At 33.8% G+C, this 24,490-nt stretch overlaps 1 protein-coding gene and 1 long non-coding RNA gene across 5 annotated transcripts in view; one reads left to right on the top strand and one right to left on the bottom strand.

The window, feature by feature from the left end:
* Window positions 1-24,490, bottom strand: part of AGMO (alkylglycerol monooxygenase) — a 344,214-nt gene that overhangs the window by 212,232 nt on the left and 107,492 nt on the right. For all 3 annotated transcript variants that reach the window (XM_077856706.1, XM_077856705.1, XM_077856704.1), the window contains exon 4: window positions 6,935-7,038. In XM_077856706.1, the coding sequence (XP_077712832.1) occupies window positions 6,935-7,038 (104 nt within the window). The remainder of the gene's footprint in view (window positions 1-6,934; window positions 7,039-24,490) is intronic.
* LOC144288821 (uncharacterized) lies at window positions 1,569-23,053 on the top strand. Of its 2 annotated transcripts, none has more exons than XR_013356819.1 (6): window positions 1,569-1,685; window positions 4,552-4,689; window positions 6,187-6,264; window positions 14,772-14,814; window positions 15,347-15,422; window positions 21,375-23,053. It is a non-coding gene; the product is annotated as an uncharacterized LOC144288821 (long non-coding RNA). The 2 variants fall into 2 exon arrangements; XR_013356818.1 differs by having other exon boundaries at window positions 15,321-15,422.

Genomic DNA, 24,490 nt, shown 5'->3' with positions numbered 1-24,490 from the left:
ATTTATTTAATATGTTGATACAAACTTTGTCTTATATGCTGTCTCTGAATGGTGGTTGAGGGTGGGGAGGAATGCCTTGGAATTCTGAGACAAAGTCCTGAGAGTTGTTTTGTTTCTTTACTGCACGGGGGGCTCAAGGTATGTTTTCCATCTGTAACTTAAGAGTTATGAGAATTTTATCCCCAACGTATTTAACTGCAGTACATCAAAGTTGTTAGTTTCTGTGCCTTTATTTGTTCACATTTGTCTTTACATAATTCTAACTCTCACATATTGAAAAATAGCCTTTGCTTATGTAGTTTGGCAGAAAGTATGATATAATAAAAGATTTGAGATTTCACTAAAGGTTCCTCTGCAATCTTATATGTAATAAAAAAACAATATTAATACAAGTGAAACATACTCGATATAGTTCAAAGAATTTCCATACTCATCCCTGAAAGTAATTTTCAAACTAATAATAGACAAAGGCAGAGCAAATATTAATTATCCCATTTCATGTGCAAAATCACTGAGGTGCAAACATCAATCAATTGATTCAGAGTGGCGAAGCTAGCTAATTAGTGAGCTATCTGGGATTCAGACTTCCTTATTTCCCTAGTGTTTCTTAAATGTAATCATTATGTATTTTTAAATTATTATGCTCAAAAATAATATCATCATATATTTACGGGTTCCCTAACCTGTGGTAAGAAAAATGTTCATAAACTGATGTTATATTTCTCTACTCTGATGGTAGATAAAATTTACCTCTTTTTAGATTGCTTAATACACTATATATTTTATAAATTCTTATAGTATTCATTATAACAGTAATGTGAAAAACAAAACGATTTTAAGAATTCAGATATATTACCGAGCTAAAAATAAATTACTCAGCCTAGTCATTTAAACTAAGTCCATTTATCATTAATTTACCATGCTCTTAAGAGAAATACTCAGCTCATTAAATGTAGATGTACTCTTTCCCATTCTATAGCCTAATATATGAAAAGAACATACCAAAATACATTTTATTCAAAAAGGTAAATAAGTTACCTATTCTCTAATGTTTGGAGATATTTTAAATGAAAAATACTCAAATGAATGACAGATTTAAAGTATTTCACACACCAGACTTAGCCTAGTTACCATAGCAGAATATTTGACATCCATAATATCAAATATGTGACATCATAAAACTTTTAAAAATTTCTTTCATTTATGTATTATACATTTATTAAGTACTGACTGCATCAGGCAGTTTAGAGATACTCGTGAAAAATACTTTTAAAGTTTATGGGCAGGCATGAAAAGCAATAATGCAAAAAATAGATATTATAAGATAGATATGCAGGGGTTTTATAGAAAATAAAAGAAACCTAGGCAAAGTTAGAAAAGCATGTGTAGAGAAGAAGGAATTGAGTCTTGAAGGCTATAACAATCAGGGGTAAAGAAGCAACAATTTTCCTAGCAGAGGTAACTGCATGGGCAATGACATATCAAGACATTATGACAGAGTAGATTTAGGGAACTGAAAATTGTTAACTGAAGATGAGGTGACAATGGGAGATTGTGGAAGATGAGATTAGAGACAGAAGTGGGAACAGGTTTTGACCTCCTCTGCATGTGGCAGGGAGTCTATGAAATTCCTCTCTCAAAGCTATAGAGCAATTTAGCTTGTTCAGAGCTAGCGTTCTGGAAAGGTAACATTGGGTAATGGATTGAGGGATTAAAAATGGAAAAATAAAGAGTTGCTGTAGAACCAATTTAAAATAGTAATGGCTGGGGGTGCCTGGGTGGCTTAGTTGATTGAATGACTCTTGGTTTTGGCTCAGGTCATGATCTGGGGTCATGGAATCGAGCACTCGCTGAGTGCAGAGTTGACTTAGGATTCTCTCTCTCTCTCTCCTTTCCCTCTGCCCCTCCTCCAGATCATGCTATCACTCTCTCTCTCTTTCAATAAACAGACAAACAAACAAATGAAATCTTTAGGGGTGCCTGGGTGGCTCAGTGTTTGAGCATCTGCCTTTGGCTTGGGATCAATTCCCCTACAGGTTCCCTGTGGGGATCCTACTTCTCCCTCTGCCTATGTCTCTGCATCTCTCATGAATAAATGAATAAAATATTTTAAAAAATATTTAAACAGATAATATTGTACCAGCTAGATCACTGTTCTTTATGATGCTTTAGGCACCCCAGGAATCAATGACTATTGCTGCTGATTCTAAGGGGTTTTGTTTGGCTGGTTTTGGGTTTTCTAGAGTTGCTACATTTTTCATAGTGGCTCTGGGAAAATGTAGCTACTAGATGTAGTTATATTTTTTAATAAATATTTTTATAAGTTTTATATTTGTAAAAGAATTACAAAGGTAGTACAGACTTGCTACATACTCTCCATTCAGTTTCTCTTGTTAACATTATATTGTGCTGTATTGCCACAACTAAGAAACAAATTGGTACATTACTATTAATCAGACTCCACTAAACTCTACACCTTATTTAGATATCACTAGTTTTTCTCCCCTAATGTTCTTTTTCTGTTTTAGGATCCCATCCAGGATGCATTATTACATAGTTTTTACATCTTATAGGCTCTTCTGATCTGTGACAGTTTCTTAGATGTCACTTGTGTTTCATTTTGTACTTTTGAAGAGCATTAGGTTACATATTTTGTAGAATGCCTCTCAGTTTGGGTTTGGCAAATGTCTTTTCTCATGGTTAAAGCCTGGGGCTATGGGTTTTGGTGATAAATACCACAGGGGAGAAGGGCCATTTAATAGGACATTATTATCAAGTCTTATCAAATGGTATATGTTATCAAGATATCACTGTTAAATGTTAACTTTATCTGAGATTGTGTGTTCTAAAGTCAGCCCCCCCTTGCCATTTCACCCTTTGTCTCTTTTTCTTTTTGGTGAATGTGTGTCTGTTTTGTTTGTTTGTTTTGATCTGAATATAGTTGACACACAATGTTACATTAGTTTCAAGTATGCAACTTACTGATTTGCTAAATCTATACATAATGCTATGTTCAGCACAAGTGTAGCCACCATCTGTCCCATTACATTACTATTGGCCCTTATGCATTCTCTATTCTTGGACCAAGAGTTACTCAGTATAGTCCACAGTCACAGGACTGGTGTAAGCACATTTTCTGGGGACAGGGAAGTATCTGTGTATGTTATCTGGAATTCTTTTGGAATTCTTTAAAGGAATTTGTCTCCTAAATATTTGTCCCCATTTATTTAGTTATTCAATCATTTATCTATATCAGTATGGACTGATTTCAAAGATATTTATTTAATGCTTTGGATTATATATAACTCCACATTATGTTATATTGTTGTTCAAATTGTTCCAGATTTTGGCTTTTGGGAGTTCTCTCAAGCTGGCTCTTGTAACCCTTTGACATATTCCATTCTGTTATTTTTGTAGCACTTCTCTAGCTATGCATTGAATATAACCTATAGCATTCAGGTATTCTATCTGAATAAAGCTGGAAGAAAATGAAATGTTAGTCCTGACACTGTTATATATAACATATCTGTAGATCTAGACACATTTTATTATTTGGAGAGACTATCAAGTTTTAATAGTTATATTAATTAAGATATGTCACAAAAGACTGAAGTAACATGCAAAACCACCTATTCCAGAGTATAGTAAATAAAGCCCATTTAAAGTGTTACTCCACCCATTGCAATTCTTTTTGGTTGAGTAATGTTAAAACTAAGGTTAAAACTGGATTTTAAAAAGTGCAAAAAATATGGTTAGAAATTCTTGAAAGCTGAATTATTGTTGTTAACTACTTTAAATGACAGGTCTGTCACCATAATTCTCATAGTAATATCAAAGAAAAGCACTCTGAAATTAATTTTGCTTTTCATTTTACAAATTAATTCTCTCTTCAAAGACATGTATTATATGTTCTAAAATATACTGTTACCTTAGTAACTACCAAGTTATAAACCTTACACAGCAGTGCTAATGAAAAGAATCTTACAAAAGGCTCAAAGAAAATGAAAAAATCCTGATGGTACTCTTTGATTTTAATGTCTAGAAAGACCTATTACAGATTGTTAACCATCAGACACTTAAACCATCTATGCTCTCTTCTAACAGAACTACAAATGCTAGACAAAAACTCAGACTGATTCACAATCTCTACCTTCCATTTCCCACACTGCAAATGCCCCTGCTCCTTCCCCTACTCCAAATTAGCAGTTGCTGATGCATTCCCAGTGCTCATTTCCTTACTCAGCATATTTTGTGTCGTTGGCAAGATGATATGAGGTTGTAAAAGGGATTTATACTGGCAATAAATAGGTGTGAACCTGCATTTTACTTAGGCTTTCACTAATCTGTAACTTTGAGTGCATTGACTTAATAGGGGGAATGGCACAAATGAAATCAGGATAAAGATTATCATAAACTAGAAGTCAGATGTCTGGACTCAAATTCCAACCAGCAATGTTCAATACTGTATGATGTAGCAGGCTCCTCTGAGATTCATTTTTGTAGTTTTTAAAGGGGCTGATTTAAATATATTGTCTCCTGGTTTTCTTCTAGTTCTGAAGTCTATGATGTTCTGATAACAATTTTCATTTGATAATTCCTCAGACAACCAACTCACTCACTACATTTGAGTTCCCTGGAGCAATTTCAAATATAGCTACATCTTTTCTTGGAGGCTTTCTCCTCCAAAATGTAAGTACTAGAGGCTGAGTTATCTTTATGCAAAGAGAAATATGTAACTCAGGAGGGAATAAAGATTTCTGAGATTACTATTTTAATCAGTCACATATCCAGCCTGTTTTGTACAGGATAATAAAAGTTTGTATTAATGAAGCTATTTCTTATGAAGGGAGGATAGTCAATATCCCTCCCCTCCATCTGGGATCTGTTTCCTTAATTCACTAGAGCTCTAAACTAGTCTTGAGCTATGCAGCTGTGAAAGGGGTAGTATTTTCTTTCCATTGAATCATCCAGAGTTCCAGCACAAGCTATAAGGAGATGGAATATATATATATATATATATATATATATATATATATATATATTCTATATATATATATAGAATATATATATATATTTTTTTCCACCTATGTTGCTTAGAGCATGTTATGCATTGAACTGTGTTTCCCCAAAAATTCATGTGTTGAAATCCTATTGCCTAATACCTCAGAATTTGACCTTATTTGGAAATAGAGTCCTTACAATATAATCAGTTAAGATAGTGCTCATAATGGAGAAGGGTTGGCCTAATACAAAATGACTGGTGTCCTTACATATAAAAAAGAGAAATTTGGACATAGACATGGGGAGATCACCATGTGAAGGCTGACATTATGCTCCCAAAAGCCAAGGAACTATCAGAAACTGAAAATTTCACAGACAGGACTAGAAAAGTCCTTCCCCAGAGTCTTTAGGGCTGACCATGGCCCTGACAACAATAATTTCAGACTACTGGCTTCCAGAACTACGAGACAACACATTTCTGTTGTTCTAAGCTATACAGTTTGTGATACTTTGTCATGGCGGTCCTAGAAAATTAACGCAAGCTGTAACACAGGTGTGTGGTATGTGGTATGTGGGAGAGAGGGTGGATTTCTTTTAATATCTCTTTAAACAAATGTATTTGTACTATCACTGGCTCATAGATTTGTTTTGCCTATGCTGCTGTTTGAGTTATAACACAAGCCAGTGTATGTATTTTTACCTGTTATGAGACACCTAGTATCAAACATGGGGCTTTGTCACTTATTGGCTGTGTACTTAACCTCACTGATCTTTGGTTCCCTGATAATAGTAGCACTTTATCTAATGCAGTAACACAAGTGAAAAATACTATAGAGACAAACAGAAGAGTATTTAGTGTGAGGATAAGATTGGGGATCCTACAGCCAGGGTGAATGAGTTCAAATTCAACTCTTTGTTAGTTTCATGACTCAACTATGAACTCAGTTTCATCATTTTAAAATGAGGGTTGTAATAGTACCTGTGTCTTAAATTTGCCACGAAGATCAAATAAGTTAATGCTTAAAGAGATATTAGAAGATTGGTGCACAGAAAGTATTCAATAAATGATATCCACAAGTGCCCCTCAAACTATAAAAAATTAACCATACAAATGTTAGATCATTATAAGTTATAGTTAATAGCATTTATACATCAATAACTCTGACTTTCTTTTTTTTTTTAAAGCAATATCTATACCCATGAGTGCTCAAACTCATGACCTCCAAATCAAGAGCCAGATGCTCTACTGACTAAGCCAGCCAGGTATCCCAATAACTCTGACCTCTGAGCTCAATATGCCCCTAAGCAGCAGTATTTTGGACAGCTATGGAAATCTAAAGAGTGACAATCACAAATGAGGGCTATTACCGAGTGGGTCAGGTTTGCCCAATGAATCAGAAGAAACTTCAAACTAGAGGTTATTTCTGGTTTTCGTTATTCTGCTCATTTCCTTGTGCAAAAATATTTTAGAGCCAAAATTTATATTGAACCTCATATGAACTGCTCTAATATGTAAATGAAAAGCAAAAAAAAAAAAAGTAGATTTCACTTAAGCATGCAGAAATGGGAACTGAATTTTTAAAACCTGGTTTTAAAAATTTCAAATGAAATCTTTGTTTGCTTATATCTGAATTGAGATATTGTCCATATACCAATCTCATGTTATAGTAAATTAAAAAATTGACAATCTCTCACCTTGCTTAATACCTCAAGATTAAGTTTTTTGTTGTTTTGCTTTCTTTAGTTTTATTTTGTCAAATAAAAGACTACCATTGCAAAACATTACTTGCTTCATTATGTGTCTTGCTTTATAAAAGGAGAGAAAAGCATTTTAGTAAAACATTTTCTTTAGCTTACTTGCAGGAAATAGAAACAATTGAGACTTTAAAAAATGTATTATGTTATCACGTTTATTCAATTTTATACAACTTACCCAGGAAGTATATATTTGGAGAACAGATTGTCTCAGTGCTGTGGATAAGTTATAGTCTTCAGAACTGTGGTGGGTTTGGTGTCCAGCCCACATAATATTAACCTCTGCAAAACACATAATTTGAAATGAGCCATGAGAATAAGAACAAAGCAACTCACATTTTCAGTTATGTATGCTGTTCTTGTTAAGTGAGGAAGAAAAATCTGGAACATCTCTGAAAAACCTAGCCAATATACTTATAATTAAAGTAAGCTGCTTCAAATGATTTTTGGAAACAGAGAGGGTATAAACTACAAACAAATAAGAAAATTGAAACATAGAAAATAAGTATGTACAGTGTATATGATATAATTAAATGCCTCCAGCCAGCTAAAATGATTTCCAAAATTTATACTTGCTATTATTATAATATGATAAATCATAAAAGTTGTGAATATTGTAACAATACTGTCAATGGATAGTGATGAGTCTTCAGTATCTGATAATATATTTATAATTAAAGAAGAATAATGTCATGGGAGAAATTGGTGGATAAATATTGGAATGAAATATTACATGAAGTTCCTTCCTGATGGTTTTTTAAGAAGTCTTAAAATCTATTGGAATAAAAGGCAAAGCAGAGTAATATTTGGTTCCAGGACTTAATATTTCTTTTTTTTTTTTTACAGAAATATATTAGTTAATACATATAGCTCTTCCTATACCTTACCAAAACACTATCACTCCTAAAATATTCTCATATAATTGCTGTCCATAATTATAATAAAAAAGGAAATGTAAATTGTTTATTTTCATCAAGTATTATGCAGGTTGCCCACATACTGCCTTGCAATTCATTTACATCCCAAAGGGATAGTTGTTTTTTCTACAATAGACCACTATAATGACCTTCTAAGTAGATAGAACAAGCCCACATTTTTTCATTTTGTGCCTACTTTTTATTTCCTACCAGAATTACAGATACCACATTATAGTCTATTCAGTTAAAAGAAAATATGTTCTTAGCTAAACTAACTATAATTAAGTTTTTTTGCTACAAATATAGGATATAGAATTAACCCTGTGATGTAATCACTATATACATGCCTGTATAGGTTAGAAATTAAATCTTTTAATTTTCCATGCATGGAGACTGAACAGTGAACTTAAGAGTGGAAATATTGGGTTATGGGTCTTTTTTTTTTTTTTTTTATATAAGAGAGAGTGCACAGAGGGGAGCACCAGAGTGGGAGGAGGAGGAAAGAGGAAGGGAAGAAGAACAGAGGGAAAGGAAGAGAAAGAATCTTAAGCAGGCTCCATGCACAGCACAGAGTCTGCCATAGGGCTTGATTTAGATCTCAGGACCCTGAGATCATGACTTGAGCCAAAACAAAAGTCAGATGCTTAACTAACGGAGCCACCCAGGTGCCCCTGGTTATTTGCCTTTACAACTGCCATAAACTAGTAGTTAAAATACCTGGCACATAGTAGAATAATTTGTTAGAAGATTTGATGAAAATCATGGAATATATATATATATATATATATATATATATATATATATATATATTCCATCCCCCTGTCAATCTGGGTGGACTTCTCTGCCATTTATTGAGGAAATGAAAACTCTTTGGACAGTCTGTGTAGGGACAAAAAGAATTTTGGTAAATAAATAATAGCTCAGATATAAGAAGGACTTAATTCTGTGAAAAGGGAAAAATTATGAACAGAATTATGAATAAAGGGCCCCATCATAAGTCATTGTTGTTAAAAGTTGTATACTTTCAAGGGGGGGCAAGTATTTTCATAAGCCATAAATTTATATATAATTTGATCCTGATTGTTTGACATTTTAATTATTCCTAGTAATGACCCTATATTTTCACCCAAGCAATTGAGGAAATTGCTCTTATACAAATGAAAACTACTACTTCTTTTTTTTTTTTTTTTTTGAAAACTACTTCACCAGAATGACCTCTAACTTTCCAGGTACAATCTTTGAAATAACCTAGAACCTTAATCTCTGATTCATTGACTGGTTTATACAGCTATAAATAAGAGATATACTAAGAATCCTGTGGCACTTGGTATCTTCAGATATTGTACAGAAGTTTATTAAGAGGTAATAAATTTGTTGAATCTCCCAAATCTTTAAAATCTCCTTACAGAGTGAGACCCTGAAATAATTAAAACACCACCTTCTCTTTAGAACATACCCATTATTAAAATTTCAGGACCTATTAATTATAGACTTAAAAAAATTTGTTGCACTTTTAAGGATGTGCTTTAAAAACTCATACTGCATCCATATTGAGATCAGAGGGAATGAGCTAATCAAATGAGGCTCAATTAGAGAGTAAAAACACATATTTAAATTACTTCCTATAACTCCCACAGAAGCTAAATGGTGGAACAAAGAATCCGCAAAGGTGGAGGTTAAAGACCTATCTCTTTAGTTGTTTTAAAAGCATTTACTTCCTATCACAAACTGTGTGTAACACAAGACTTCGTTCAATGAAGTACAGCTGTATAAACAGGGTACAGTAACTGGATCCTACTGCCTTACTTCTGTCACTTTTCAAAACTAGGAAAAACAAGAAAAAAATATAAGATTTTTTTTCTCACTGTTTACGCACTTTACTTGAAGTAAATCATTTTCCAAGTGGTTATAAAAATGCATTTTATAGAAAACTGTTTCAATAGTTCTTTTATAAACAAAATGAAAATATAATAATGACGCATTTACAAATATGTTCACTTTCCCTAATATTTTAATTGATCAATTATCTGTTCTAAGGAACAAAAACAAATATTAACGAGGAAAAAATGATATTTTAAGAACAAAAGTCTATCAAATAACTAATGTAATTACAAGTTGTAGCCTATAACAATTTTATTTTTCTATAAGAGAATTACTGATTTTTACAAGCATTTGGTATGTTATTATGGCTTTTCAATGATATAGTTAGAAACAGTTATGCTGTCTACCAGTATTAAAACATATATTTGCAGAAGTGTATTTTATTAATAAATTGACTAATCATTCAATTTGGTCAAAATTAAATGTAATATATGTGTTTGTGTGTGTTATATTGTTGAGTTTGTTAACTGTTTCTATATTTTTTTTTAAATTTTTTTATTTATTTATGATAGAGAGAGAGAGAGAGAGAGAGGCAGTGACATAGGCAGAGGGAGAAGCAGGCTCCATGCACCGGGAGCCCGACGTGGGATTTGATCCTGGGTCTCCAGGATCGCGCCCTAGGCCAAAGGCAGGCGCTAAACCACTGCGCCACCCAGGGATCCCTGTTTCTATATTTTTTAAAACTGAAGTACATCTTACAGGCAATGAAACTTATCCCTTTAAGTAGTGGGTAATATGAGTTTTTACCAAACAAGTATAGGTGCATAATCATAATTAAGATACAGAATAGTTTTGACCAACCAAAAAAATTTTCATTGTACTTTGTGGTTGTGGTTGTGGCAAGTAGAATTAAACATGGCTCCCTGTTCAGATGATGAGTTTCTGGAACTGATAATGTAATGGGATGAAACTCTTGGGACCTTGGAGGTGAGGATGTTTTGAATGTAGCAGAAAAATGAATCACTGGGATCCAGAGTATTGCCTATGGAGGTAGCTTCTACGATGGCCCCCAATGATTCCTGCCCTTGTAGGATGTTCATCTCTTGTGTAATCCCTCTTTTTGATCATAGGCTAGATTTAATAATTCCTGTCCAATGAATATAATTTTGGCAAAGGTGATGGGATGTCATTTCTGATATCAGGTTGTAAAAAGAGGCTTAAGTCTCGGGTACTCTCTCATACTCTCATATGCTCTGAGGAAAGTTAGCTGCCATGTTGTGAACTGCCTTTTGGAAAAGCATATATAGTAGGGAATTAGGAGAGGCCTCAAGTTAACCGGTGAGGAACTAAGCATCTCAGATCAATCTACAAGGAACTGAATCCTGCCAACAACCATGTAAGTGAGTTTGGAAGCAGATCTTCTCCTAGCTGATCCTTCATATAACACTGCAGCTAGCAGACAGCTTAACTACTTAACTACAACCTCATGAAAGATCATGAGCCAGAAGCACTCAACGAAGCTGTGCCCAGATTCCAGACCCACAGAGACTGTGAGATAAACCACTAATGTGTTACAAAGAAGTATATAATATAGTAGTCAATCCTCTTTGGCCTCATTCTCCCAGTGTCTTGCATCCAATGATTTGAATTCTTTCCTATAGTTTTGCCTTTTTGAGAATGTCGTATAAATGAATTATGGTATTTAGCCTTTTGAGTCTGGTTTCTTTCACTTAGCATAATGCATTGCAGATTTCTCCATTTTGCTATATTTATCAGTAGTTTGTTCCTTTTTTTTTTTTTTTTTTTTTTGCCAAATAGTATTCCATTTCCATGGTCACATCACACTTACTGTTTTGTTTTTATTCATTCAGTAGCTGGAGAACATTTTAGTTGCTTCCAGTTTGGGGCAATTACAAATAAAGCACCTATAAACATTCTCATATAGTTTTTCTCTGAACATAAGTTTCATTTCACTTGGACAAATACCTAGGAGTGAGATTACTGAGCTGTGTGGTATTTTTACATTTAGCTTCTAAAGAAATAGTCCAACCATTTCCCAAAATGGCTGTGCCTTTTTGTATTATCACAAGGATTGTATGAGAGTTACATTTGCTCCACATTTCTGGCAACACTTGACATTATTAATTTTATTTTTAATTCATTTATTTCATAGCATTTTAATATCTATGTAATTGTGTCACATTGAAGTTTTAATTTTCATTGACATAATGGCTAATGACTATGATTAGCTTTCCATGTAGTCATTTGCCATCTGTATATGTCCTTTGAACTATTTATTCAAAATTTGTGCCCATGTTTTAATTGAGTTATTTTCTTATTTTTCAACTTTCAGAAATCTTATATAATCTTCATACAAGTCCTTTATTAGATATGTGATTTGCAAACATTTTCTCCTTGACTCTTCATTTTTTAAGAGTCTTATGATGAAAAAAAGTCTTAATTTTGATTAAACACAATATAAATACTCGAGAGTTTTATTAAAGGATATTTTTAACATATATAACAAAGAACAGTGTTACTTTGGGGAAAATTTTCAGAATGATGAGAAATTTGTGTCTGGAAGCTAACAAAGTCTATGTGTGTTATACATCTAAAATGTATCTAAATAAATATTTTGTCTAAATAAGTGTCTTGCCTCTATGGATGGAGAGAATAACCCTGTAGGTTAATCTGAGCCATAAACATAGGTCTACAAGAAATTTTAACAGGTACAGGATAGCTATTTAATCTTCATTAGTGGACAGGCCAGAAAGTCTTGGGGCATCTTTGGGGAGTGATGATGTTGCCTTCTCTCATAATTTGGAAAGCCCTCAAGTTATGAAGGCAGAAATGTAAGAGGCATATTTGTAAAATGTTAGTGATGCTTGGCACCAAGAAAGGGGTGATAGTAACACCTTATAGCCACATTAGTATTTATGTTGACTATGGAACATGAGAACTGCAAAGAGTCTCACAGAACTGTCTAGTTTAATTTTTTAATTTTATTAATAATAAAAATGAGGAGACTCCTGGGTGGCTCAGCGGTTGAGCGTTTGCCTTTGGCCCAGGGTGTGATCCTGGAGTCCTGGGATTGAGTCCCACATGGGGCTCCCTGCATGGAGCCTGCTTCTCTCTCTGCATATGTCTTTGTCTCTCTCTCTCTCTCTCTCTGTATCTCATGAATAAATAAATAAAATCTTTTAAAATTTTTTAAAAATGAAATTGAGAGAGTGAAGGGAAAAATTGTTTCACTAAAGGAAAGATTTTTTTTTCCTTCTCTTTCAGCAGCGATTTATTTAATATATTCACATCCTTCTTGGATTTTTTTTTTCTTTCAGAAATGGTGGTACTTGGGTCCAAGTTTTCTCTGGGTCTTAGATGATAATTTCCAATAAGTTAAGGACATTAAGGTGTTCAATGTGCACACTTAAATGCTGACTTTGAATAGGGACAACTACCTATTCCCTTTGACAAGAAATCTAACACTATAAACCATTGAACTTCTCCTTTTTAAAAATGAAAACAATCGTCACTTTGAATTTGAATATGCCAGATATAAGTGAATCCTTCAAAAGTTTGTACAATCTCTTCCCAACAGATAAGCAGGATTGATAAATTATTTCAAGAAATTTATTGAGTTAAGCAAACAGAAAGTAAAAGATTCAAGCTATTAAACTAAAGTCTAATCGGAAAATATTATAGCCAGTGAATAACAATGAACATACTCTCACTTACCTTCCTATTCTCTACTCATTGAATGAATTACCAGCATCATCAATTTTATCAACACAACTTCATGCTCTTGCTATAGCAGCAAATGAAATTGTCATGATAAAATTGATGACAATATCAATTCATTCATCGAGACTAATATTTGTTGTATCTTATTCTAATCTGTCCTTTGCCCAATTAATAAAAATACAAATTACTAAGTATATCTAAAAATGTCAAATCAATGAGGAAAAATGAACAAGTTGGCTGGACCTCCACAATTCTTGATCAACACGTTTGCACATATCTAGATGTTCAGCATCACAGAAACTGTTCATATACAGAATTGACCAGATTTTTCTCTTCTTATCTGAATGTTTAGCAACATGTAGATACTAAATTATTTCTTTAGAGGAACTAACTTTATGGCACTAAAGTTGTCACAAACACTAAATAGTCATTCTAAACTTTCTAGGAATCACAACTTCAATATGTTTTTAAAAATTTATATTCAATGGAAGCTTTTAAATTCAATCATGTAAGTTTTTAGAATGAGCATTCTCTATTTCTGTGTTTATATTCTTTTAAAATTTAAACAAAGCAAAAAAGAAGCAGATACAGCTTTTCAGTATGAAGTAAAAAATAATCCATTAGGATTTATATTATTTTCCAATCTAAACTTCTTTTCTATACAATGCATAAGCAAAAATGTAAAGCTTATTATTGAGTTATTTGAAAAAAACGGTAAAATTAATCAAAATCATATTGATAAGTGTGTTATTACGACCTACCATATTCACTTGCATTACAAATGAGAAATATAATTTTAAAACTTTAGAATTTTCATATGTCCACATTTATGTCAGTTGTATTCCTTTAAAGCCATTTGGGAAGGTCTAAAAATTAAGATTAAACCTAATAAGATTACATTTAAATTGTAAATTTTTAAAAATAAAGGCTTATTTAGCACTACTCTATGAAATCTCTACTATGTACAAATATTTGTTTAGGTATTCTAATATAAAAAAAATAGAAAAAAAATTCCTCAAAGAAACTACAGCCAAAAAGAAATTTTTAACAAGGTATAGAAAGAATTGAGTGGTCCAGGAAAGTTTTATGTACCTTAAGATAAATATAATTCTGTATGAAGTGCATATGTTCTGCATCACTTTGTAGTCAATATTCTATAAAAACTTCTTAAAGATTATTATAACCAGGGCTTCTGTAGAACTTAAGAAGATATTATCTTCCCTCCTTTTAAGTGACTGACCACTTTCCTAACTTCCTTTATTGTCTATTCTCAAAATTTCCTGGAAATGAGATTTCACAGTATCTCATGCAAATCAGCTTTTGATCATTGCATATTTGACTCAATGGTTAGAATAGTCAGAAAAGTCCCTCCCTCTTTTTACCCAAAGTTATATATATATTAATAATATCAACAGCAATAATTATAAACACATATTAACATGTACCAGGCAATATTTAAACACATCACACGTACTAATTCATATGTTACTCACAACTACATTAGAAGATAGTAATTGTATGGTTTCCATTTTATAGAGGAAGAAATGGAGATACAATGAGATCTAATAATTTGCCTAAGGTGAGTAATTATTATTATTAGTTAATAATTTTGTTATCAGTTGCAGAAACTATATTTTTTACCCCCACTATCCCTCAGTGGGTGTTGTGACTGATTCTCAGTGATGAAGTGGGAGTAGAAATATTGTATATGATCTCAGGATGAGGTAAAGAGCAGCTGTACCTCCTCCACTCTCTCTGTTCCCCTTCAACTGCAAACAACATATAAAATATTCAGCAGAGGATGCTGGTGCCCTGGGTTCTGTATGCAAAGACAAACGAAAGATGGAAGGATCTTGGATGTCTGAATGATAGCACGGAGTAGGGTCCCCTCACTCACCCATATTTAACCAGAATGTGAGTGAGAAATAAATCCTTATTGCATTAAATCACTGGGATTTGTGACAACTCAGTGAACTAACTCTCCTACATTCCCACTAGTAACTTTTGCTCCTAATACATGTGGATGTGATATGGTAACCATTAATGTCAGTGACCTTACTACAAACTATGTTCTCCATCACCCAGTTCTTCCTACCGACTCATTTCTACAGGGAAAGTACGTCATAGCATACTGAGGAAACTGGTTCCTATGCTTCTAAATGCAACCTCCAACTAGCGCAGCTCAAGGTAACATTTTATTATCACTAAACTTCCAAAATGACTGCTTAAAAGTGATGGTTATAGAAAATCCAAAACATTTCCTCTGGGTTTTCCCACTCTTTCCTCTGCTACCTGGAGTCATTCCTAACTTCATTCTGATGACTTTACTGTCTATTCTGTTACAAGATTATATCCAGGGTTGCCTGAAAGTAATGCTATAAATAAGACAGCTTGATTTCAATGTATCTTCTTTCTCTAAGCTCCATCATTCTCCATTTATATTCCTCTACTCCTAGTTGGTTTGTGTATAGATATTGATCAAGACTAAGTGACCACCTAGGTATGTTTAGTTCAAACTTATACTTCCTGGGGCCTAGGCCATGGACTGAGTAATCTGCTACAGAATCCTGACTTATATCACTTCTGACCCATGGAAAGAGCTCTTCCTCAGTAGAAAAGATATCATTAAACTAAAATTCTTAAGTGGTATACATAGTGAAATTTCCAGAAATATAATAGGTCAATGAAGAGATATTTTTGGCTGAGAGAGATTCCCATACCTTTCAATCATGTGGAAAATTAGCCATGTCCATAAGGACACTATCCCTAACTGAAAATGTTGGCAGACTTAGATAAAAATCATTTGAGCAAAAGTTAACAGTATTATATTTCAAAATAACCACAAATTTGACAATGCTTAAGTCTCATAAAAATTACTTATCCATTGAATAAAACCAAACTCTAGTCCTAGAGGGTCCCGGTTGTCAGGAACCACATAAAAGTCATGATTTGGGTTTTGATAAAGTTAGTGATTTTTATTATGAGAGTCTTAAAATTTATTCAAAAAAAGGCACACAACTTCATAGATTAAAAACAAGGAATTTTCCAGAGTATTTAATGATGTATATTTGGCATTCATAATAACCCAACCAGTAAAATCAGGGGTCAGAAATCATGGGAGAAGCGTTTTCTTTACGTCAATAGAGTTAGCTAGGTTTAGCATGCACTCTGTGACACTCCTGTGCCCCATGCTTGCCTGTTGTGAGACACAATGAGCTTCTGCTGTATTATGTTTGGAACGATGATTTTTTAAAATTATTTATTTATTTATTTATTCGAGAGAGAGAGAGAGAGAGAGAGAGAGAGAGAGAGAGTCAGAGACACAGGCAGAGGGAGAAGCAGGCTCCATGCAGGGAGCCCGATGTGGGACTTGATACCGGGTCTCCAGGATCACGTCCTGGGCTGAAGGTGGCGCTAAACTGCTGAGCCATCCAGGCTGCCCTGGAACAATGATTTATTAATTTGTCTCCACAGGTCACAGAATCTAAGAACAAATAACTTCCAAAGTTAAAAAAGAGAGCAACATAAGGAAGTGAATAGGAAAGCAAAACAACCAGGAGTTTGTCAGGAAGACAGAGATCAAGGAAAAATGGCATTGAAACCACTCGTTAGAAAGTGGTTGCAATCTGTCTTCATTCTCTCTTTGATAAACCTCATGAGTAAATTACCTGTCAACAACAACAAAAACTTACCAGTATCTCTCTGCCAATAATAAGAGCTTACTATTGATCTTAAAATTCATCGTCACATTTTGAAACTAATTTTTACTGTGTCATAGCAAATGAGTATGGTTTTTATGTCAGAAACTTTCAATATCACTGGATATATGAGAAATACTATGGTGTCCAATGAAGGTGCCACATTGAATCGGAACTGAAGGTCCCAATTGAACAAGTCAGTGTATCCTTTGTGAATGATGTCATTCTGACTTAGATTAGCATTGTTACTGGTTTTTGAGGGCATTGTCTATATCTGATAGATTTCATTTTGTACATTGGGAACTGTTGTTCCTCACTCTGTTATTACCACTTGCTGACACAGCTTACAACTGAATGTTGTTACTTTGATAAGTTATTTTGCCCTTTCCTCCTCTCCTTCAAAGTATTCCTTAAATCTGAACGTATGTCTCATTTAAGAGGAAGAATGCCAAGGACTACCTTGTCTTATTGCTACTGGAGAAAGAGGTTTATGTAATATTCTTTGACCTTTGGGCATTGAAAGATGAAAGTGGCTATGTGGGAACATATGCTGTACTATTCTAATGGGGTAACCTCCTAGTCTACCTGTTGGATTCCCCAAATATGACCCTCTTGCTATATGACTTTCAAACCAAAATGCCATTTCCTAACTGAATTCATTGTTTTCTGCCCATAATTCCTGTTTCTGATCTTGTAATATGACTATTGTACCTTGTAATATGACTATTGTACATTTGATCATGCCTTTTTCTCCCTGCCATTTCCAGTGAGATTCCACTATTGGCTTCCCATCAATCTACTATATCACCTCCTTCCCTTTCATAACCCATGCCTGCTTTCGTAGACTGAGGCCCCAGTGTCTCAATACAATAAAGAAATATAATAGGGATGCCTGGGTGGCTCAGTGATTAAAGTGTCTGCCTTCAGTTTAGGGTGAGATTCTGGGGTCCCAGGATTGGGTCCCACATTGGGCTCCCTGCAGGGAGACTGCTTCTCCCTCTGACTGTGTCTCTGACTCTCTCTCTCTCTCTCTCTCTCCTTCTCCGTGTGTGTGTGTGTGTGTGTGTGTGTGTGTGTGTTTCTCACGGATAAATAGAATCTTTTAAAAAAAGAAATATAATATTCACTGTGACATCTATGTGTAAGATATGCTACCCTTAGACTATTCACAATGTAGTATAAGGGTCAGCATTAATTTATGGGCCAAATCCAGCCCACAGCCTGCTTTGTACAACCAACAAAATAAGAGTTGTTTTTACATATTTGTAATGATTAATGTAAAACCAGAAGAGTAAGTTTGTTATATCAAAAAAATGAAAAATTATGTAGCCTCCCTCTCCTCTTTTCTGTGTACTCTCCATTCTCAGCATTTTCACAATCCTCTGTGTGTAAGACCTGTCAAAATATTCTTAATCTCTCAAGGACCACTACCTATGTCATTTTCTAGCCCTTCTGGCCACAATTATTACAAAATCTTTATTATTCCTAGGCATCTAACATCACAAATACTCTACTATTTTGCATTCTCTTCTATATTATGGGTTTCTTAATGAGATTAATTTGTCCATCTTTGTATTTTCTACAGCACCTCATTGTGTCTTTGCAATAGTAGACACCAATATATTTTTCTTGATTCAAACTGGGTTTATCAAAAATTGGCTTATTTGAGTAGTAGTCACTACCAAGTCACACTGTTTTATGTGCTAAATAATATGTATTTTCATTAGTGAAATCAATGCTTTTTAAAGTTTCCCTTTCCCTTTACACTGATACCTTTTCCCTAATTTCAATCATAACCAAACAGTCCACTTTGTAAAACATGATTCTTGGACCTTCCATTTCTTTAATTTGTTTTTATCTCAAATATCTTAAAAGAGCAGTTTCTTTACTTCCTTACCTCCTATTCATTAAGCTCATTCTGAATATCACTTATTTATCTCCAAAATCCTTATTGTCTCCTTCCTTATCAAAACTGAAGACCTCTTTTAGGTGTCATTTTATTTGAACTTTCTGAAACATCCGACCACTGCATCTGTCTTGAAAACCTCTTCCTTTGCATTCCTTTCCCCTTGCTCTCATTTCTCCTCTTTCTTTTTTCAGGCCAGGAGTATTTCCCTGACCTCTTCCCCTTTAGTTACATATTTAAAGGGACTAACTCATTTTTCTTTGCTCCTTGCACTTGCTGTTTTTCATGCTGTGCTGTTACCTGAAATTACTTCAAATCATTGCTTATCCAAAAGTTGATGACTTTGAAATACTTTAGTCTACGGGTCTCTTTTGACTTCTGAGTCTGAATTCCTTTGGGGGGGTGAATTCCATACATATTATGCTTTGAATTTATTTCATTGTCTTGCTTTCCATCCCCTATTGTCCTTTCCTTCTTAATGGTGTCACCATCATCTTGGCCACACAAGCAAGGGAGACAATAACCCAGGAAAACTTTGAAGCAGATCTCAGTGCCTTTTTGTATCCTTCTGACCTCTCTTTAGATAATTATGCAGGGCTTAGCAAATATTCAGGACAAAAATCAATATGTCTTTATAAATAATTTTTTAAAATAACTGCACATAAGCTTGTGATGTTTTCTTCTAATACACAGCAACAAACAGGCCTAAGAGTTGGTTTTATTACTCAAAGGAACATTCATACATGTGAGAAAATATGAAGAAAAAATGTTGAATGGCAAAGGTAACACAAAATACATTATTACTTGTGAAGGTCAATAATAAAATCTAAGATATTCTTTTTTCAGATTTGACACCTTAGAAAAATTATAGGAGAGAGCACATGAAGAAACAAAACAAACAAACAAACAAAAACAACAACAACAACAACAAAAAAAACCCAAACAAACCAAAAGAAAAAAAAAAAAAACTGTATTTGATGCAGTCAGATTCTACATAAGGTAGCTTTCATACTAAAGGAATTCTCTTTTAATCCTTTAGTATATATTAAATATTATCATTTGGTGTCTTGCTGCCCCTTTGTCCTGAAGTGAAAATATCAAACTTGGAGCCCATTCATCTATAATGAGGGCTGTTTTTCTATTTCTTAACTATTTGCAGAATGTCTCCGCTAGAGCTACCCCACTTGCTCATAATTAAGCTTACCCCTCCACAAAATTAATCTCCACTTGAAGAAATATAATTTTGCTACACTCTTGAGGCTGGGAGAATATGAATGTGATATATCATTTTGTCATATTTTCTTTTCAGAAGCTTCAAACAATAAAAACAAAAACAAATCAATTATATAGCTACACAAAACTCTGAATATTTTTAGACCCCACAATAGAAAACCAAAAAGTGATTGAAACACATAGGACTATCCACGGAGTTCTCTTGTAGTATTATTCAACTTGTTAGTAAAATCCAAAGGAAGTCAGTCAAAGCTTGCATGCATCCCCTTTCTCCCTCTTTTCTGTTATTCCAAATATTTGTGGTTGTACTGTGAACTAGTCTTAATCTTACTGGTCAAATACAAAAAAAACATATTTATTATTGAAAATATTGCTCTTTTCTAAAAGTAGTATTCTATTTAAATATAATTTCAAAAACACATTATTAGAAATACTTTATGATGTCATTAATATCAGAAACTTATTTTAAAGTTACTCTGCATGCAATGAAGATCATTTAAATTGGTTAAAATGAGAAGACATGAATCAAAATATTATCTAAGTCTACAACTCATATTAGACATTTCTCAGTAGAGCCTAGTGCCTGTGAGTCTACAGCAATTTGCCTTGATCTCTGATCTTTGCAGTGCATTGTAAATTTGAGCAGCCACAAATCTATTAGATAACACAACAAATTAGTATAGGTCAAAACAATGATCTTAACACATTTCTCCTAGTAATTCTCTCTTTTCTTGTGACCAGCTTGTCTGAAACCTTGTCAAATGACAAAAAAAAAAAAAAAAAAAAAAAAAAAAAAAATCTCCTAGCATTGCAGAGTTGCATTAAATGATTTCCTATAATGATGTCACGTTTGATGCTACAGACCATGTGAAACAGATTAACTGTGACCAAATTAGTATTCCTTTGTAAGGCCAGCTGATGTGCACATGTAAAACATGCAACCCATACTTTGAGATGCAATTAAATGATTCTCAAACATTACACCATCAATAATTCCAACCTCATAAATATCTACCTTATAGAGATTTCTTTTTTATTTGTTTCTTAAAACAACCAACATGACAACGTAAGTAATTTCGATGCATTTTCATCCTTGAAAAACTTACTAGGAAAATGCTTTGGTGGCCTTTTTTTTTTTTTTTTTTTTCGGTTGGATAATGCCTCACTTGTTCTTTTTAAAGAGTTCTTATATTCATGTGTTCTCGGCTGTCTTTAGGAAAGATTGATGTCTGGTGTCACTGCTAGGAAGTGCAAACTGTTCAGCCTCACTGCAATCTATGTCCTCATCCTCTTGCTCCACAGGATACCACATACTTTGGCAGCCAACATTCAGAAGGGAAGTGCTTTAATGGCAATAAGTGATGCCAATGAAACCTTTCCCACAATGCTCAAAACTTAGTGGTTGGAGGCTGAGGCACTAATGGCAGGACAAAAGAGGATAAATGGGTAAGTTAGCCAACAGGTTCTTATGCTATTTATCTAACCAATGCTGAGAGAGATTTAAAATTTCCTCTACCAGAAAACTGTTCACCAAAAATTTCATCTTAATGATAGCCTGGTAGTATCTGGATCTGTTTAACAATGTCTTGACCCTCTTTTTCCAGACATAAGAACTTAGTGATCAATTGTGTTAATAATAACAATTGTCAGTGTGCTTTTTTAGAAGTTATTTCCACAGTATAACATGTTCCAGCTATACCTCCACCCCTATGGAGAGTAGAGCAATAGGAGGGAACACTTGCAATGTAAGTAAAATGAAAGGAATTTATATAAGATGACATAAAACAGGTGTTAAAGAAACACTGAGCTCCTTACTGGGGTAAAAATGTGATACTATGGAAGCAAGACATTCAGAAGCTGCATGATCGTGGCAATGCTATTTAGAGTTCCCAATGTTCCCATCAATATGAGCAAGTTAAGGTATTGCTTTTCATGAAGAAGAATGTGGCTACATTCACAATATCAAGCAGGACTAGAATGTGAGTTTTTCTTTTTTACAGGTGGAGATGGATTCTGATTGAGTTAAATAAGTTACTCATTTGATTGCTTTAAGTTACAAATTAGTTAAAGCCACCAAATCCAGTGAAACCAACTAACCTCATGGTGATTTGACCTACCACCTAGGTCTTATTATATTCATTCTTTAAGTAAATGACCTACTTCTTTGACCCATTCAATGAAATAAACATTGAATATTTTGCAAGTAAAACCATTAACCATAAGGTCTTAAATTGATCCTAACAGCCATGAGTGATTTCTCTAGTAAGTTTAAGTTATGTTATGTTTTGGCTTGCTTGCTTTCTTTCTTTTCCTTTTTTTTTTTTTTTTTTTCAGTTTTTAGTTTTTGCCTAGGGTCACTGCCAAGACTTTTTCAAATGTGAGTAAAATTCTATCAGGTCTTTATGCTGTTTTTGAGTTAGGGACACCAGAAAGGAACCATTTTTAAAAGGAGTGGTGGAGACAGGGGAAATAAAGACAAAAAAAAAGTTTATTGTAAGTAGTTGTGAAGAGAGGTAAAAGTAGTTAGGAAGAGAAGTAAGAAACATACATTGAAGAACAAAAATGTTTAGAGGGCTAGGCATATTTTGAAGATTATATTTGCTAACCTTAATAATGAGTTAACTCTTAGTTCTTCCTATTTTAAAGAAGAGGAAATTGAGGAAAACTCAATATTTACTTATTCATGAGAGACACAGAGAGAGAGAGAGAGAGAGACACACACAGGCAGAAGGAGAAGCAGGCTCCATGCAGGGAGTCCGACGTGGGTCTTGATTCCAGGTCTCCAGGATCACACCCTGGACTGAAGGCGGCGCTAAACTGCCGAGCCACCCGGGCTGCCCAAGGAAAAACTTTTCAAGATCATAGGTACAAAGTGGCAGAGCCAGGACTTAAATTTAGATCATTTTGGTCTCAGATCCCATACTCTTTCCTGAAGTCTGAAATTGGTAAATATGCAGCTCTGCATGAGATAGAATGTCCAGGTGAGTGATGCATAGTGCCTGCTCTGAAATATGTGTTCTTTAGATGGAGAAGATGAAGACATTCATGTGGGAAAAAAAAAAATGGGAAATAGGAAACTACTAGTGCCAGATTAGTTGTGCAAACATTGCTTATAATGGAGATCAGAGAAAGAACAATATAGCTGGGGCCAGATTGGTCAGATTAAAACATCAGAAAAGGCTAGGGTTGAAACTGCCTGAATGTTAAAATAATAATTTCCTAAAAGGCTGGTGTTTAATGCATTAAGAGAATAACTTTCTCTATTAAAAATACATATAAACAATGCAAAATAATTGTTACAATGTGTTTTCCTTTAAAACAAATTCAAAAGTGGACATTGAGATTAACTTTACTTATGTATATTTTTTACTTTTACAAAGTACTACTTGGTTCAAAAAAAGGTGAAAAACGACTTAGTTTAAAATAGTGTTTGACTTAAAAGTTAAGTAATATTTAGCAATTCATTTTATGTGCATTTTTAGGAACTATTACTAACACTCAAAGTGAAGTCTACAAAATATAAACTATTTAATAATGTTCCATTTAAGTAAGGAAAATGGAATTCAAATATCACTTGAATAAAAAAGGACCCCTTAACACTTCATCACATCTTAAAATCCCCTTTACTCAAATTTTACAGCAAATAGTTTTAAGACCCAGATACTTAAATGAATTTTTGCTCAACTCTTTTTCCAACTTAATTTACATAATCAGGAAACTTAATTTTTCTTTAAAAAGAACCAGAAATTTTAGTAAAACATCACAAATATTCTCTATCAGCTGAACACTTTAAATTTCTACTTCAGTTAATTAAATTTACTAAAAATACTAGTTTTTGCTCAAAATATCTGTGCTGCTTTCTTTAAAATTTCACCAAAAGTATTTATTTAAATGTATTTTTTAAAAGAAAGAAAGAAAGGAAGGAAGAAAGAAAGGAAGAAAGAAAGAAAGTCCTTTTGTGGATTTCGAAGTGAATATTTAGATAAGTGATGGGACCCCTTGATGGCTCAGTGGGTGAGCGCCTGCCTTTGGCCCAGGGCATGATCCTGGAGTCCCAGAATCAAGTCCCACACTCCCTGCATGGAGCCTTATTCTCCCTCTGCCTATGTATCTGCCTCTCTCTCTCTCTCTCTCTCTCTGTTTCTCATGAATAAATAAATAAAATCTTTTAAAAAATATTTACATAAATGAGATTGTTAATCTTGGTTACTCTATTCACAACCATATACACACACTCTCTCTCTCTCTCACACACACGCACACACATACACACAAAGTAAATACAGTATCTGATATTATCATCAATGAATTAAATTATTGGTCTCTATACCTTTTTAGCAATGAAATGTGCTCTTACCAATAAAATGAACATGAATATATGTTACTTCCTTTGGTTTTACTGAAAGGCCTGTTGCTGG

The sequence above is a fragment of the Canis aureus genome, chromosome 18 (genome assembly GCF_053574225.1).
Source record: "Canis aureus isolate CA01 chromosome 18, VMU_Caureus_v.1.0, whole genome shotgun sequence".
NCBI classification, from domain to species: Eukaryota; Metazoa; Chordata; class Mammalia; order Carnivora; family Canidae; genus Canis; species Canis aureus.
This window is presented reverse-complemented; position numbering and strand designations above follow the sequence as displayed.